This window comes from Bombina bombina, chromosome 10 (assembly GCF_027579735.1).
Source record: "Bombina bombina isolate aBomBom1 chromosome 10, aBomBom1.pri, whole genome shotgun sequence".
NCBI classification, from domain to species: Eukaryota; Metazoa; Chordata; class Amphibia; order Anura; family Bombinatoridae; genus Bombina; species Bombina bombina.
This window is the reverse complement of record NC_069508.1, coordinates 13,664,309-13,681,082: the sequence shown is the minus strand read 5'-3', so window position 1 is coordinate 13,681,082 and position 16,774 is coordinate 13,664,309. Positions and strand designations below refer to the sequence as shown.

At 38.2% G+C, this 16,774-nt stretch overlaps 1 protein-coding gene across 4 annotated transcripts in view; it reads right to left on the bottom strand.

Moving 5' to 3' along the window:
• The window catches only part of NEK7 (NIMA related kinase 7), a 247,263-nt gene that overhangs the window by 59,356 nt on the left and 171,133 nt on the right, over window positions 1-16,774 (bottom strand). For all 4 annotated transcript variants that reach the window (XM_053693799.1, XM_053693802.1, XM_053693803.1 and 1 more), the window contains 3 exons: window positions 14,861-14,969; window positions 13,143-13,250; window positions 12,215-12,309 (listed from right to left, as the gene is read on the bottom strand). In XM_053693799.1, the coding sequence (XP_053549774.1) occupies window positions 12,215-12,309; window positions 13,143-13,250; window positions 14,861-14,969 (312 nt within the window). The remainder of the gene's footprint in view (window positions 1-12,214; window positions 12,310-13,142; window positions 13,251-14,860; window positions 14,970-16,774) is intronic.

Below are 16,774 nucleotides of genomic sequence, written 5' to 3'. Positions count from 1 at the left end.
GGCACAGGGAGGCGATTCCTGGCTACTGGCACAGGGAGGCGATTCCTGGCCACTGACACAAAGTGACCATTGCTGTCTAATAGCACAGGGTGGTGATTCCTGGCTACAAGAACAGGATGGAAATTGCTGGCTACTGGTATAGGGTGGCGATTGAAGGTTACTTGCACAGCAACTGCAATGACTTCTGAGCTAACAGTGCATTAGAAGCATATCAAAGACAATGATGTGTCAAAGATCAGGTCTTTATGCAAAAATCCCTTGTTCAAAGATTATCAATAACATTGTATCTTCGCTTTGTCTTATTAACATATATAGGTTGTATACTAAATAATTTAAGTGTTGTACCCACCCAGTATGGAAGTCCATAGAACCTCCTTATAAAAGCAAGAGAATAGATTTAGAAACTAAATGGAAGGTGACGATCAGGCAGGTTACACCAGGAAAGACAGATGAGACATAAACATCAGCTGTCTATGCATATTCTTTAGCTATCTAGTATCTACCTATTTAGATATCTATCTCTTTATACAGTTTCTCTCTAGTATCAATCTAACTTGTATCTACCTATCTAGATATCTATCTCTCTTTACAGTATCTCTTTAGTATCAATCTATCTGCTATCTACCTATCTAGATCTCTCTCTCTCTATTAGTATTTCTTTAGTATCAATCTATTTAGTATCTATCTTTCTAGATATCTATCTCTATACAGTATCTCTCTAGTATCAATCTATATAGTATCTTATCTACCTATCCATCTTGTATCTACCTATCCAAATATCTATTTCTTAAAGGGACATTAAACACTAAATACATGCTAGATAAAATGATGCATTTAAAGAAAAGATTAGTCCATGACTAACATGTAGATGTATTTTTTAAAGTTTCATTAGTTGTTTAAAAAGTGACAAAATAAGTGTAAAGTTTTAGGCCTAGATTTAGAGTTCGGCGGTAGCCGTCAAAACCAGCGTTAGAGGCTCCTAACGCTGGTTTTGGCCGCCCGCTGGTATTTGGAGTCAGTGATTAAAGGGTCTAACGCTCACTTTTCAGCCGCGACTTTTCCATACCGCAGATCCCCCTACGCCATTTGCGTAGCCTATCTTTTCAATGGGATCTTTCTAACGCCGGTATTTAGAGTCGTTTCTGCAGTGAGCGTTAGAGCTCTAACGACAAGATTCCAGCCGCCTGAAAATAGCAGGAGTTAAGAGCTTTCTGGCTAACGCCGGTTTATAAAGCTCTTAACTACTGTACCCTAAAGTACACTAACACCCATAAACTACCTATGTACCCCTAAACCGAGGTCCCCCCACATCGCCGCCACTCGATTAAAATTTTTAACCCCTAATCTGACGACCGCCACCTACGTTATACTTATGTACCCCTAATCTGCTGCCCCTAACACCGCCGACCCCTGTATTATATCTATTAACCCCTAACTTGCCCCCCACAACGTTGCCGCAAGCTACTTAAAATAATTAACCCCTAATCTTCCGACCGCAAATCGCCGCCACCTACGTTATCCCTATGTACCCCTAATCTGCTACCCCTAACATCGCCGACCCCTATGTTATATTTATTAACCCCTAATCTGCCCCCCTCAACGTCGCCGACACCTACCTACACTTATTAACCCCTAATCTGCCGAGCGGACCTGAGCGCTACTATAATAAAGTTATTAACCCCTAATCCGCCTCACTAACCCTATCATAAATAGTATTAACCCCTAATCTGCCCTCCCTAACATCGCCGACACCTACCTTCAATTATTAACCCCTAATCTGCCGACCGGAGCTCACCGCTATTCTAATAAATGTATTAACCCCTAAAGCTAAGTCTAACCCTAACACTAACACCCCCCTAAGTTAAATATAATTTTTATCTAACGAAATAAATTAACTCTTATTAAATAAATGATTCCTATTTAAAGCTAAATACTTACCTGTAAAATACATCCTAATATAGCTACAATATAAATTATAATTATATTATAGCTATTTTAGGATTAATATTTATTTTACAGGCAACTTTGTAATTATTTTAACCAGGTACAATAGCTATTAAATAGTTAAGAACTATTTAATAGTTACCTAGTTAAAATAATAACAAATTTACCTGTAAAATAAATCCTAACCTAAGATATAATTAAACCTAACACTACCCTATCAATAAAATAATTAAATAAACTACCTACAATTACCTACAATTAACCTAACACTACACTATCAATAAATTAATTAAACACAATTGCTACAAATAAATACAATTAAATAAACTATCTAAAGTACAAAAAATAAAAAATAACTAAGTTACAGAAAATAATAAAATATTTACAAACATAAGAAAAATATTACAACAATTTTAAACTAATTACACCTACTCTAAGCCCCCTAATAAAATAACAAAGCCCCCCAAAATAAAAAATTCCCTACCCTATTCTAAAATACAAATATTACAAGCTCTTTTACCTTACCAGCCCTGAACAGGGCCCTTTGCGGGGCATGCCCCAAGAATTTCAGCTCTTTTGCCTGTAAAAAAAAACATACAATACCCCCCCCCCAACATTACAACCCACCACCCACATACCCCTAATCTAACCCAAACCCCCCTTAAATAAACCTAACACTAATCCCCTGAAGATCTTCCTACCTTGTCTTCACCATACCAGGTTCACCGATCCGTCCTGGCTCCAAGATCTTCATCCAACCCAAGCGGGGGTTGGCGATCCATAATCCGGTGCTCCAAAGTCTTCCTCCTATCCGGCAAGAAGAGGACATCCGGACCGGCAAACATCTTCTCCAAGCGGCATCTTCTATCTTCTTCCATCCGATGACGACCGGCTCCATCTTGAAGACCTCCAGCGCGGATCCATCCTCTTCTTCCGACGACTAGACGACGAATGACGGTTCCTTTAAGGGACGTCATCCAAGATGGCGTCCCTCGAATTCCGATTGGCTGATAGGATTCTATCAGCCAATCGGAATTAAGGTAGGAATTTTCTGATTGGCTGATGGAATCAGCCAATCAGAATATAGTTCAATCCGATTGGCTGATCCAATCAGCCAATCAGATTGAGCTCGCATTCTATTGGCTGTTCCGATCAGCCAATAGAATGCGAGCTCAATCTGATTGGCTGATTGGATCAGCCAATCGGATTGAACTATATTCTGATTGGCTGATTCCATCAGCCAATCAGAAAATTCCTACCTTAATTCCGATTGGCTGATAGAATCCTATCAGCCAATCGGAATTCGAGGGACGCCATCTTGGATGACGTCCCTTAAAGGAACCGTCATTCGTCGTCTAGTCGTCGGAAGAAGAGGATGGATCCGCGCTGGAGGTCTTCAAGATGGAGCCGGTCGTCATCGGATGGAAGAAGATAGAAGATGCCGCTTGGAGAAGATGTTTGCCGGTCCGGATGTCCTCTTCTTGCCGGATAGGAGGAAGACTTTGGAGCACCGGATTATGGATCGCCAACCCCCGCTTGGGTTGGATGAAGATCTTGGAGCCAGGACGGATCGGTGAACCTGGTATGGTGAAGACAAGGTAGGAAGATCTTCAGGGGATTAGTGTTAGGTTTATTTAAGGGGGGTTTGGGTTAGATTAGGGGTATGTGGGTGGTGGGTTGTAATGTTGGGGGGGGGGGGTATTGTATGGTTTTTTTTACAGGCAAAAGAGCTGAAATTCTTGGGGCATGCCCCGCAAAGGGCCCTGTTCAGGGCTGGTAAGGTAAAAGAGCTTGTAATATTTGTATTTTAGAATAGGGTAGGGAATTTTTTATTTTGGGGGGCTTTGTTATTTTATTAGGGGGCTTAGAGTAGGTGTAATTAGTTTAAAATTGTTGTAATATTTTTCTTATGTTTGTAAATATTTTATTATTTTCTGTAACTTAGTTATTTTTTATTTTTTGTACTTTAGATAGTTTATTTAATTGTATTTATTTGTAGCAATTGTGTTTAATTAATTTATTGATAGTGTAGTGTTAGGTTAATTGTAGGTAATTGTAGGTAGTTTATTTAATTATTTTATTGATAGGGTAGTGTTAGGTTTAATTATATCTTAGGTTAGGATTTATTTTACAGGTAAATTTGTTATTATTTTAACTAGGTAACTATTAAATAGTTCTTAACTATTTAATAGCTATTGTACCTGGTTAAAATAATTACAAAGTTGCCTGTAAAATAAATATTAATCCTAAAATAGCTATAATATAATTATAATTTATATTGTAGCTATATTAGGATTTATTTTACAGGTAAGTATTTAGCTTTAAATAGGAATCATTTATTTAATAAGAGTTAATTTATTTCGTTAGATAAAAATTATATTTAACTTAGGGGGGTGTTAGTATTAGGGTTAGACTTAGCTTTAGGGGTTAATACATTTATTAGAATAGCGGTGAGCTCCGGTCGGCAGATTAGGGGTTAATAATTGAAGGTAGGTGTCGGCGATGTTAGGGAGGGCAGATTAGGGGTTAATACTATTTATGATAGGGTTAGTGAGGCGGATTAGGGGTTAATAACTTTATTATAGTAGCGCTCAGGTCCGCTCGGCAGATTAGGGGTTAATAAGTGTAGGCAGGTGTCGGCGACGTTGTGGGGGGCAGATTAGGGGTTAATAAATATAACATAGGGGTCGGCGATGTTAGGGCAGCAGATTAGGGGTACATAGGGATAACGTAGGTGGCGGCGGTTTACGGAGCGGCAGATTAGGGGTTAAAAGTGTAATGCAGGGGTCAGCGATAGCGGGGGCGGCAGATTAGGGGTTAATAAGTGTAAGGTTAGGGGTGTTTAGACTCGGGGTACATGTTAGAGTGTTAGGTGCAGACGTAGGAAGTGTTTCCCCATAGGAAACAATGGGGCTGCGTTAAGAGCTGAACGCTGCTTTTTTGCAGGTGTTAGGTTTTTTTTCAGCTCAAACTGCCCCATTATTTCCTATGGGAGAATCGTGCACGAGCACGTTTTTGATGCCGGCCGCGTCCGTAAGCAACTCTGGTATCGAGAGTTGCATTTGCGGTAAATATGCTCTACGCTCCTTTTTTGGAGCCTAACGCAGCATTTGTTTGAACTCTCGATACCAGAGTTAAATTTATGGTGCGGCCAGAAAAAAACCCGCGGAGCGTTAACAGCCCTTTTACCGCCGAACTCCAAATCTAGGCCTTAGTGTCTATAAAACACTGGGAGCTGCCATGTTGTAACTTGTGTTACCTTCTCTGCTGTGGCCAATTAGAGACAGTTATAAATAGGTCACTAGAGTGTGCAGCCAATGGTTGTGCTGGATTTAACAGTGTTCTGCACTTCCATTTCTAACAGGAACTGAAAAGCTCACAATTTCAGAATGGAATTACAGGTAAAGAGGACAAAATAAATAATGGAAGTATATTGCAGAGCTGTTTTATTATATACAATTTATCATTTTATATTACCATCTCAAAGTGTTTAATGTCCCTTTAAGTATTAATTTCTTTTTATTCTGGGTTATATATTTGCAGTTTAAATGTTCCATAGGCTTTAAAAGTCTAAATGATGTTAGATGTTATTCACGCTCAGCATCAAGTTTTTAGTGTTGAAATAGGTAATATTGTTAGAACCACCATGCTCTAGTTGTATAAAAATATAGGTGTATGCATACAGGTATTTATAAACGGTCGCAAAAAAGTATGTGACCGGAGGAATTTAAATTCTCTGATAAATACAGGAATTTAGTTGCTATAATTAATAACCTTTTTGCTTAAAGTGATGGTAAATTTAATGTTTCCGGAATATATTTTTAAATATTATGTATAGTAAAATCTCTGCAATCATTTAAAAAAAATGTAAAATGTATAATTTGTTTCTTTCTTATTCCTTACAGATCCTTCCTTTCCCGCCCCCCTTCCATTTGCTGCTTTTTCCTTTGTGTGACGTAGAGAGAGAGTGCAATGTGCGTTCCTGAGATAGACCATTCTACACAAGCGAAAATGTTCGTTATCAGCTCCAATCAAGAGATTAATTGTTTACTGGAGCTGAGAGCTGCTGTATAGTGCGATTTGTTCCTCTACTATTAGTACTTTACATTTAGAAGTAATCATGTAGTCTAAATAATACATTTAACATATAACATGTTTATGCACAAGATGAACAATTCAATGCGGTTTGTATTTACATAGACATCTATTATGTAGCGCAAGAACTGTAATGTGGGCTACTTATTATTAAATATATTTTTTAACGTTTATGATCCAATAGATAACTAATTAAAATTACACTGGAAAGTTATTCTTACTTTTTCAATAGAAAGGATTGCTAAGAACAGCTGCTGTTAGCCGCTTGCTTGTAGGGAAAAAAAAAAATCACAGCCCAAGAACAAAAACAGCCAGAGAAAAAGTAAAAGATAAGCTGAGAATTATCTTTATTACAGTAAAAAAAAAATCAGCTTTCTTAAAATAAAACGTAAGTGACGTATCAGGGAATGTAGCACAGACAAGACATTTATACCGCTCTGTGATCCTTCCTGCGCATCTGCACTAATGAGCTGTACGGGGTCTATACAGAACCTGACACCTACAACCGTCGCATGAAGGAAATGCTGTTAAGAAGCTACCGATAATCTTAGATTAACAAAAGGTTTAATTCGATCACTTCAGGACTTTATAATAAACTAGAGCATTTCACAGCAGAATTAACCGTGCACAGGATAACATTATGTCTGTTTAAGTAGATTAAATGCAGGTGCTAGACTAGAGGATCCCATGTACTGCTAGTGAAACCACCCATCCTGCAGGTGTAATCCTAGTGCCCCTCAATGTGATGGGGGAAAGAAGTCCCCTGTTCAGTCTGACTAATCAACAGATGGAAACATCATGAAATTTTACTTTACAAGCTCTGAGATAGGCACCCTCTAGTAAGCAAAACTCCTCTGGCTGATAGGTCAAATACTCTGTGCACATATGGAGCGCACAGAACTTTGTCATCAAGAGACGTTGTGAAAATAAACAAAAACTGAAAAAGAGATCTGTCCGAGATAAATTCATAAGAGTGGAACCTCACTACAAGCGGGATCAGCTGCACTTGGCACTGTTTTAAGCCCCGGTATAAATAATAAGTATAACACTGCATCAACATAATACTGCATAGTGTAAATGAAAAAATACAAATAATCTGTGTGCGCATGCCTGCAGCATAACTGTGCACTTTTTTTTATAGATATTAGCAGAATTCAGCCCATAAATCTATCTTTGGACATTGCTACTAATCTGTGCAGTTCCCAATGTAAAATATCTGCACACGTGTCAACAATGTCAGATGCAAACCTGTGTGACCTCAGAATGCACCCCCTTAGGCCTGATAAAGAGAATCGTTCCTCACATAAATTTAACCCTGGGCAATTCTATTCTGAACAATCCGTCAAATCAAAACCTACGATTCGGCCTGCTGGGCATCATCAGAGAGGTGTAGCTTTATGGCTTTAGGCATACGGAGTATGGGTCAGGGTATATATATATAATCTCTGAAATACTTGCTCTAACAATGGTCCATAAGAGTCTTACAAGCCTGGTAACAGCAGCTACACCTTTACCTAACAACGTCCCCAATTATTTTCTGTTCTGCAATTCTAATGTTCAGTATCTCAGTATATATGTTTTACTTTTCTAACACTTCTCAGCTAAAGCATTAAAACTATTAGTAACTATTTGAAAAAGTAATCTTCCTTTTTCCTTCCACATTTTAAGTACATTTTTCTATTTCTAAGCTTAAGTAACTGAAAAAATGTAACTTACAATTCTTTAAAAACATCTGAACGTCTTCAGTTTTCTTATCAGTAAAAATATAAAACTAGTAGTTTTGCTGCTGAATATTTCAGCATTTTAAATCTGACAAATGTTCAGCCGCTGAATGCACAGTTATTTAAACATAAACATTTGCCATTTTCCAATTCTTAGCAGAAACAGGTTACTAAATTTCGGATTCAGGGTTCTGGATATTCAAAAAAATAAATTCAAAAATGATAAACTGAAGGAAAAGCAAAAGTACGTAATACTTAGACAATGACATCTGACTTTAGCAAGCAATGATAGCATACTATTGTCATGTCAATAAAATAATTTAATAGCATGCTCGCCTAAATGATAACACATATATGATCTATAAATCCTATTGCACACAGATATGCATAAATTAGAACTATAAAATGTACTTTATATAAGGTGCATAATTGATTAAAATGTTATATGTACTGGAAATAAACATCACACAGAGTCCACGGATCAATGTGTATAGTGTGTGAATATCTGCAGTTTTCTAATATTACGCAACAAATTTTTACTGTCAGAAAGTTTGACATTTTTTGGAAAATTTGTGATCCTTATAAAAACACTGGGAAAATAAAACCCAGAAATTGCACGGCTACAAACAAAACACAGACCACAACATCTACATAAAAAAATAGAAGAAAAATAAATAAAACTAACTGATAGAGAAATGCAGTTTCTCGTTATACCGTATCTACGCCGTTACAAGTCTTTTAGTTTTGGTTTTACAACATTGTAAATTTTATTAGAGTGTGAACAAAACCTTTATTATTGTATTTCAGCAGAGTTTGCACTTTCAATGCACAAGTGATTACAAGGTTCTCATTTCAGTTACTTTTTCAGCAGCTAAACATTTGCAGATTGCTTATTTTCAGTGTGTGAGTTTTGCATTTTTCTTTATCTGGGCATTGCTGCTCTCATTCTATCAGTATCAGAACGACAGCGGTTTCACTCTCTTCTACAGGTTTGCCATTTGCAGCTATACTTGGTAAGTCTCTGAGTCCCAGTGCCTTGCAGGGTGTATCTGTCAAGGAACAGGTTAATGCCACACGTTGTAGGTGGGAAGGAGGAAAAAAAATAATAAAATAACACGCAGAACGTCCCCCGGAGGAGCCAAGCGCGACTAGTATATTTTCATGCAACTCCTGCTTTGACAGATGAAAAATGTCAACTGTCCTGTTTTTATTTTGAAGCTTTATGCACTATTCATCTGCTTCATTAGTGTATCTTCCCGACTTCTCGCTGACAGCTGCTCTCTCTCTCTCCCCTCTCCCTCCCTCCTCCTCTCCACCTCGTTCCCCCCTTTCTTTCTCCTCTCGGCAGCTGAATTTTTCAGGCTAATTTGATCTTGCACACTGAGCCGATCTTGGGGGATGATTGACTTGCTCTTCTGACCTCGACGGCCTGATTAGTATTCTAGGGGTGTCTTGAAAGGACAGGATCCCACTGTCTGTCTTTAAGCCTGGTGGCTGCCTCTCCCTCGTTTTTGCTCTCCTCATGCTGTGTTGAACAGCCACCAACTTACAACCTTGTCAAGAATGAAGCCACTGTGCTTAACAATAAGACAAAAGGAAAAAATTACTTTGTATTACCTATTTTTGCATGTAAAGGTCTGTGTACTAAAACTGAATCCTCTTCATCTTAATTGAGTATCGCTCGTTTGCATAGCAATTAAAAAAGTGGAATTAAAGGCCATAATTTAACTGCAGAGAAATCTTGTCTACCAGTTCTCATTCTTCATTAATTCCTTTTTTGCATCAATTAAAAATAACAAAAAGGCTGATTACTTTTTTTTTATTTAATCCAAAAAGAAGAAGACCTAATTTTCCAGAGAGCAAAGTGCACTTTTGGACATTGTGACCCATCTTGTTATGTGCTGTAACTTGCATTATTTAACAACACATAAAAAGAGCACACGTATTATCAATAAGATGAAAACAGAGCGACAATTTCCAAACTTCGCTAAAAAACAGGCAATTAGTGAAGATTAAAGTAGATTTAAAAGCAGAGATGGGCGAGTACAAAGGCCAGCGTAAGGGGCAAATATATAAGTGTACTCTGTGCTACACTTATAAATTTCCCTAGAGAGAACCAGGTAGGGCTTTGCACATTTAAAACAATAGGTTTTTTTACATACTAGTTTCTAGCTAAATGAGGATGACATTTCCATATAAAGGGCAGTCAGTATTTGCACTAATTTAATTTATAGCTCTACATCTTCATACAGAGCTGTATATAAGCACACAGTGGTATTTCAATACAAGATGTAAAATTAGAGCTGAAGAGCAAGAGATGGGCGCACAGTGTTCTATACTGAAGTCGTTTCCATTGAGGTCAGTGTAAGGGACGTAGGCAACAGAGGGGGCTTATTGAACAAGGCTGGAACATGTTTTAGGGTCATTGTGAGCCCAGCAGATTAATATAATGGGAAGATAACCGAGGCCATTTACATTTCCTCTTCATCCTCACATAAGCATAAACCGTTACTATAAGAGCATGAGAATGGGCTTCTATATCACAGACATCTCACGGTTACTTTAACAGATTCCAATACAGAAATGGAGAACATTCTCTGTACCATGTGCTTCTACACAATGCTGCACACCGTTTATATCATATCATACACATATGTGCATAGGACAAAAACAAAGATGCTCAATATCAACAAAATAGTTCATTGGTGAAAAAATTTGGAAAAAATTATCCTGCCACCCCAGGCATAAGATTACTACTGAAGTCTGTAAACTGCCGCAAAAGTGCACGTCCACAGAAGATGGAGAGTGTTATGTGGGCAATACACCCTGAGGGCCATAAGAGTTAATGCATTGGACTGTTATATTGAAAAGTGTAACCACTCAATGGTACCCACATCTACCAGTATTAGCGTGTTTGTGTGTGATGCGTACTTACATAAATTTAACATACTATTGGCATGAAAACAACAAATGAATACATTTTATTTATTTTTAACTACTATGGTTAGTTCTGATTCTGATCCCTAAGTACCTTAACTGATTCACAAGATTTTCGTGCAAGACAGATGGTATTATTTCTACAAATAATAAGGGTCACTTTGTCTTCCGCTTGGCTTCGCCCATCCAACATACCTAGACTTGTTTGCTATGCTAGCAATTTGAGATACAATATAAGAATATGTTTAATCGTATATTCACCTACAGACTACTTTAAATAATATAGAGATGATCTTCATAATAGCCATAATTTACCTATGTCCGTTCGTAAACATACTAATAATAACTATTCTATTGGCTACTTTTAAAGCGCAAACTAATCAACCGTGAGGGTCTCAAGGCGCTATGGGAGGGGGGGAGAGGGGGGCGAAGGGAAGACGATTCAGTCGAAGAGCCTGGTTTTGAGGTCCTTCCTGAAGTTTGTAAGGGAGGTGGATTGTCTAAGGTGCAGCGGGAGGGAGTTCCATGACCTTGCTGCCATATAGGAGAAGGATTTTCCTCCAGCTGTTTTTTTCTTGATGCGGGGGATGACTGCGAGTGCTTGGTTGGCAGAGCGGAGTTGTCTGGAGGGGGTGTAGAAATTGACACGGTGGTTGATGTATTCAGGACCAATGTTGTGGAGGGCCTTGAATACATGGGTTAGGAGCTTGAAGGTGATTCTCTTGTTGACGGGGAGCCAGTGTAGGTTCCTTAGGTGTTCGGTGATGTGGTTTTGGCGAGGGATGTCGAGGATGAGTCTGGCCGAGGTGTTCTGGATGCGTTGGAGTCGTTTCTGGAGCTTGATGGTGGACCCGGCGTAGAGTGCATTGCCGTAGTCCAGTCGACTACTGACGAGGGCGTGGGTGACAGATTTTCTAGTTTCGGTGGGGATCCACTTGAAGATTTTTCACAGTAGGTGGAGTATGTGAAAACAAGTCGAAGAGATGGCGTTGACTTGGCGGTCCATGGAAAGTGATGAGTCGAGGATGACACCTAGATTTCGTGCATGATGTGTTTGAGTTGAAGGGTGTCCGAGGGTTTCATTAGCATAAGGCAGGCCGATCGCCATTGATTTCTTATGTGAGGACAGACCGGTCACCATTGCCGCCCCATGTGAGGACAGACCAGTCGCCATTGCTGCACCGTGTCAGGACAGACCAGTCGCCATTGCCGCCTTGTGTCAAGACAGACCAGTCGCCATTGCCCTCCCACACCTGACCCAGCCATTACCCACCCTCCAATGGCAGATCCACCTTAGCTTATAAAAATAGTAATTCACCAACTGACCACATTAAACTTTCCAGTCTTCACGTCAGACTCCAAGGTTTCCAATGTGCAAAACAGATCTATAAAGTTTAACTCATTATATTAGACACAATGTCCACAGACTGCATCAGAACCAACAATTTCCATAACTGTCAAAAAGTAATCTATCCAATAATACACAATATTTATTATTATTGCATTGTTCTAATTACCTCGTAAAGCAGACATCCTAACGACCAAATATCTGATTTGAAGTTATATCCATTCTCGTGTATCCGCTCAGGTGACATATAATAAGGGGTACCCACTGAAAGAGACACACGGAGATGTTAGATAATACACAAAGCACAGATCCTTAATTAAGTGCAACTAGATCCATACTGCTATAGGTAGACTCTGGTAATTCCTTCTCATAGGTCTATGTTGTGGTTATCATCCAGTTTTTAATATTAAGTGTAACTTCTGAGTGGGAATACTTTCACTTTACTTGGCGACTGCCTATAATTGAAAGCAAACACATTCCACAAATATTTATCATTTTTTCCTACTAATTTTGTTAGTAGGCCTTTTGGTAGACAATTTGCTTTGTCTGACACAAAAATGTTAACGTTTAAAGTATAATTTAACATGTCACATATACCTAAACATTGCGTCCCCCTCTTCAGAGCTCTGCTGCTCGTTCAAGCGCTTCCATTTCACACTTAAATATGCAAATATGGCCCAATGTAAATAAAAATGAAACAGAAGCAGAATTGTAACGTCACGTTTCTGGGACCAAATAAAATATCATCATTTAACTAAGCCAGAGTACCCTATTTTTCATGTTACTTCTGTTACTACATTATTTTGTTCTTCCGCAGGCTAGTGCCATTATATTTTTACTCTTTAAATTTTAACGACACCACCATAAAATAAATAATCAGTGGTTATACTGGCAGCGGGATCTTTTAATGTTAGTTGCAAGGTCACAGGTCGTCATAACAGGAAACTCCTGAAAGCTGCGTGAAATTAATAGTGTGTGCCACGACGAGGGTTAATAAGGCTTTCCGGAGGGGGCCGCGGGTTTCACAGCTGACACATGGCATCAGACAGAGCAGTAAAACACCCCACACAATCCCCGTGCCTCTCAGGATGGCTTACCTAAAGAATGCGCAGCTGTGGTTTTAGAACTGAAGAAACGACCCAGGCCTAAATCCCCCAGTTTCACCACACCAGTGGCTGTTATAAACACGTTGGCTGGTTTAATATCTGCAGGAGAGTAGAACGGGTCAGTAAATATATTGCACACAACAAAAAATTAACAACATTCAAATACAGGCAGGACAAATAACAACCTATTTACTTATTTTGTTTTGCTCACTGCTTCCTTGCTTTGAAATTAAACGTTTTACCGCAGTCTCCTACAATCTTAATTGAATGAGAACCTGCAACGTCATGGCACAGTCTCCCCAGCATCGTCATTCTTTAATATACCTCATCTCGCATAATATGGCGCTCACCTCTTCACCTACACCTTTTCCATATGTAACCCACCCAAAAGTGTTATTACATTAAAGGGACATAAGACACGTTGGGATAGAGACAAAATATAATAAGCTGTACTTTAATTACTTTACCTGCAAATGTATACTTCAGTGTCTCACCATTAACCCTTTATTTTTAGTTTCTGAATTGTAAAGCTTTAACTCTCCCCCACACATTTCCTTCTATGGCTGTATCTATATCTAGTTATTTTGGTAGCATGCAAAAATACACAGGGATTATCTGCTGGAGCATGCCCAGAAGATGTGAACTCAGTTTAAATACAATGCCTGTGTCTAAACACTGATAAGGGCGGTGGAGTTGGCTGCTCCAGGCCGCTTAGCTATGTAATTCGTTTTGCTTACTTTATAAAATGATTTTAAAATACTTGCCAGCAATTTTTAAACAATTTTTTTATGCAAACTATTTTTAAAAAATGTTTTCATTCATGATTCAGATAGAGCATGCAATTTTAAGCAACTTTCTAATGTACTCCTATTAGCACATTTTCTTCATTCTCTTGGTATCTTTATTTGAAATGCAAGAATATAAGTTTAGATGCCGGACCATTTTTTGTGAACAACCTGGGTTGTTCTTGCTGATTGGTGGATAAATTCATCCACCAATTAAAAAGTGCTGTCCACAGTTCTGAACCAAAAAAAAAAAAAAAAAAAAAAAAAAAACTTAGACGCTATCTTTTTCAAATAAAGATAGCAAGAGAATGAAGAAAAATTGATAATAGGAGTAAATTAGAAAGTTGCTTAAAATTGCTGCTCTATCTGAGTCACGAAAGAAAAAAATTGGGTTCAGTGTCCCTTTAATTAGCCCTTTTAGGATAAGCACAGATCTCATTCTGTTTTATGTCCCTTTAACTCATGCTGTGCCATAGTAAGGAATTCATTATCCCACTCTAAAATAGCCAATGCTGAAAAATGTGAGTGTTGATCACATACTGGTACACAACATATAAATCCAGTGACTATTTCGTAAGACTACCCTAAGCTGCCACTTGAGCTAGTTTTTCATTCATCTCAACAAATAGCTAGAATCCCGATGCATTTCTATTAAAAAGCAACTCTCTGGGCTTTATAAATAAATGAGACGTGTGCTCTGTAATTCCCAACCCTCCCTGTGTATAGTGTAGGGGGCCTCATGTTTCTAACTGAGATATGGAGAAAGTTACTAATGTTTCTAGCTGGTGGTGATAATTACAGCTATTTTATTTATTTGCAGAGCTCAGGCAACAATGTGAGATTGTTAGAACCTCATCTCTGTCACTGCTTAGGGAGAATTAGTCGCTGATTATAAAGCTGACTGCAGAACATGCAGGCTGTTACCTCTGTGCATGACACGGCGGGAATGCATGTGTTCCAGGGCACTGCACAGTTGCACAAAGTATTTCCAAACCGTCCTCTCAGGGATCAGCCGCTTCTGCTTCTTAAAATGCTGAAATCAGAACAGACAAATTAGCTCTTTCCTGAGTAACTTGATGCTAAACTCCTCAACATGCAAACAATGATTATTAAATAATGGTAAATAGGCAAACAACATTGCTCTTCCCTGTGTTTTTAGTAAAGGGTTGCCACTTTAAAAGAATAGCATCAAGTAATAGTGTATCAAAGCTGGAATAACCACATTCATACTATATCTTTATTATTGTAAACAAACAACCATTCATACCAGCAACATGTGCTATTTTAAAACCATTTAAACCTAATAATCCACAAAATGATAACTGTACCAATTAATAAATGATGAGGCTACTGCAGCAGACAGAAAAGTAAATATCAACTAGGCCCCTTCAAGCTGGGAGCCACTATTATTTTTAATATTACAATAAGCGTCTGAGTTGCTGAGTACCAAGTGCACAAGTATCGATACAGATTAGGTCATTGGATTAATGTAAACTGATTAAAACCGGAAAGACAAGGCTTCTCCTAAGGACCCCTGACGCGCGTTTCACAAGAACGCTTCCTCTGCAGATTGTTTTACTGCTTTCCCCCACCTTTTGTTCTTTATGCAAACAATGATATGGGTAGCTCTATAAGCCTAGTCTAACCACTTAGCAGCATCCTGACATTCAGGATAATTACACAGGTTCCATGAGAATAGATCAACTTAATAGGACAAGAAGCACAACATGTTTCTTTCATAATTCAAATGGAACACACAATTTACTTCTTTTATAAATTTGTTTTATTCTGCTTTATATTTGCAGCACCAATCAGCAGCTAGCTCCCAGTAGCACATTGCTGACCCTGAGTCTACCTAGGTACACTTTTCAAAAAAGGATACTGATAAAACAAAGTAAACTGTAAAGTTGTTTAAAATTGCTGCTCATGAAATTTTAATTTTGATTTCACAGTGAAAGGTAGTGTTATTAGTAATACTTTGCAATACCTGTGCATTAACAACAATAATAGAAGACGTAGTATTTCATGTTTCACTTATTTTACAGAGTTGACAGTATATGGAGTATAAGCCCCTTAGCTTATAACATTACAAGCTTCAGCGTTTGCACGATAAGTACCACAAATCTACAGGTGCACACAGACCTGGAAATGTACTGAACTGTCCCAGACAGTAACAAACTATGCCTGATGCAGAGAAGTGGTGCTCTGTATATTTCAAATGGGCAATTGTGGAACAGAACAGATAAAAAAAGCATTGGGTAATTGGTTTTTTGACACATGATAAGGTTGGAAAACGGTGCTGCCCCATTAGATAGTGTGGGTGTCCTACAAGCAATATTTCCATAGTGACAATAGCAGTTATTGGGAACAAAATATACAACTTGATCAAAAAAACATAAAAAAAAATGAAAACTGTTCAAAATGGCTCCAGAATTCAATACCATTAACTTAAAATGTGTTTGTGTTTACCTCAGTGTATTCTCTGTAATTCATGCAATAAGCACATTAGTTAAAATAGAGGGACAATTAGTCTAAGAGTTCCCTACTGATAAAATGACAGAATTCAACTGGCACAGCAGGAACTCTTATTCTAGCTTTGACTTCAGAAAGTGAAACATTCTACAAATTAACCCTTTTATCCCATTGTCGCTGCACCGCCGTGCTCACACATGCGGTTATGGCGACTACAAGTAATAATATATATATATGGGTACCCAATACTTAGCCCTAAAGACCTTTTTATTACACACCCAAAGCTGATGTTTCAGAAATAAAGACAACATGGTTTATAATAGCAGATGAGTAAACAAAAAACAAAGCCTCTTCTTGCTAAATATC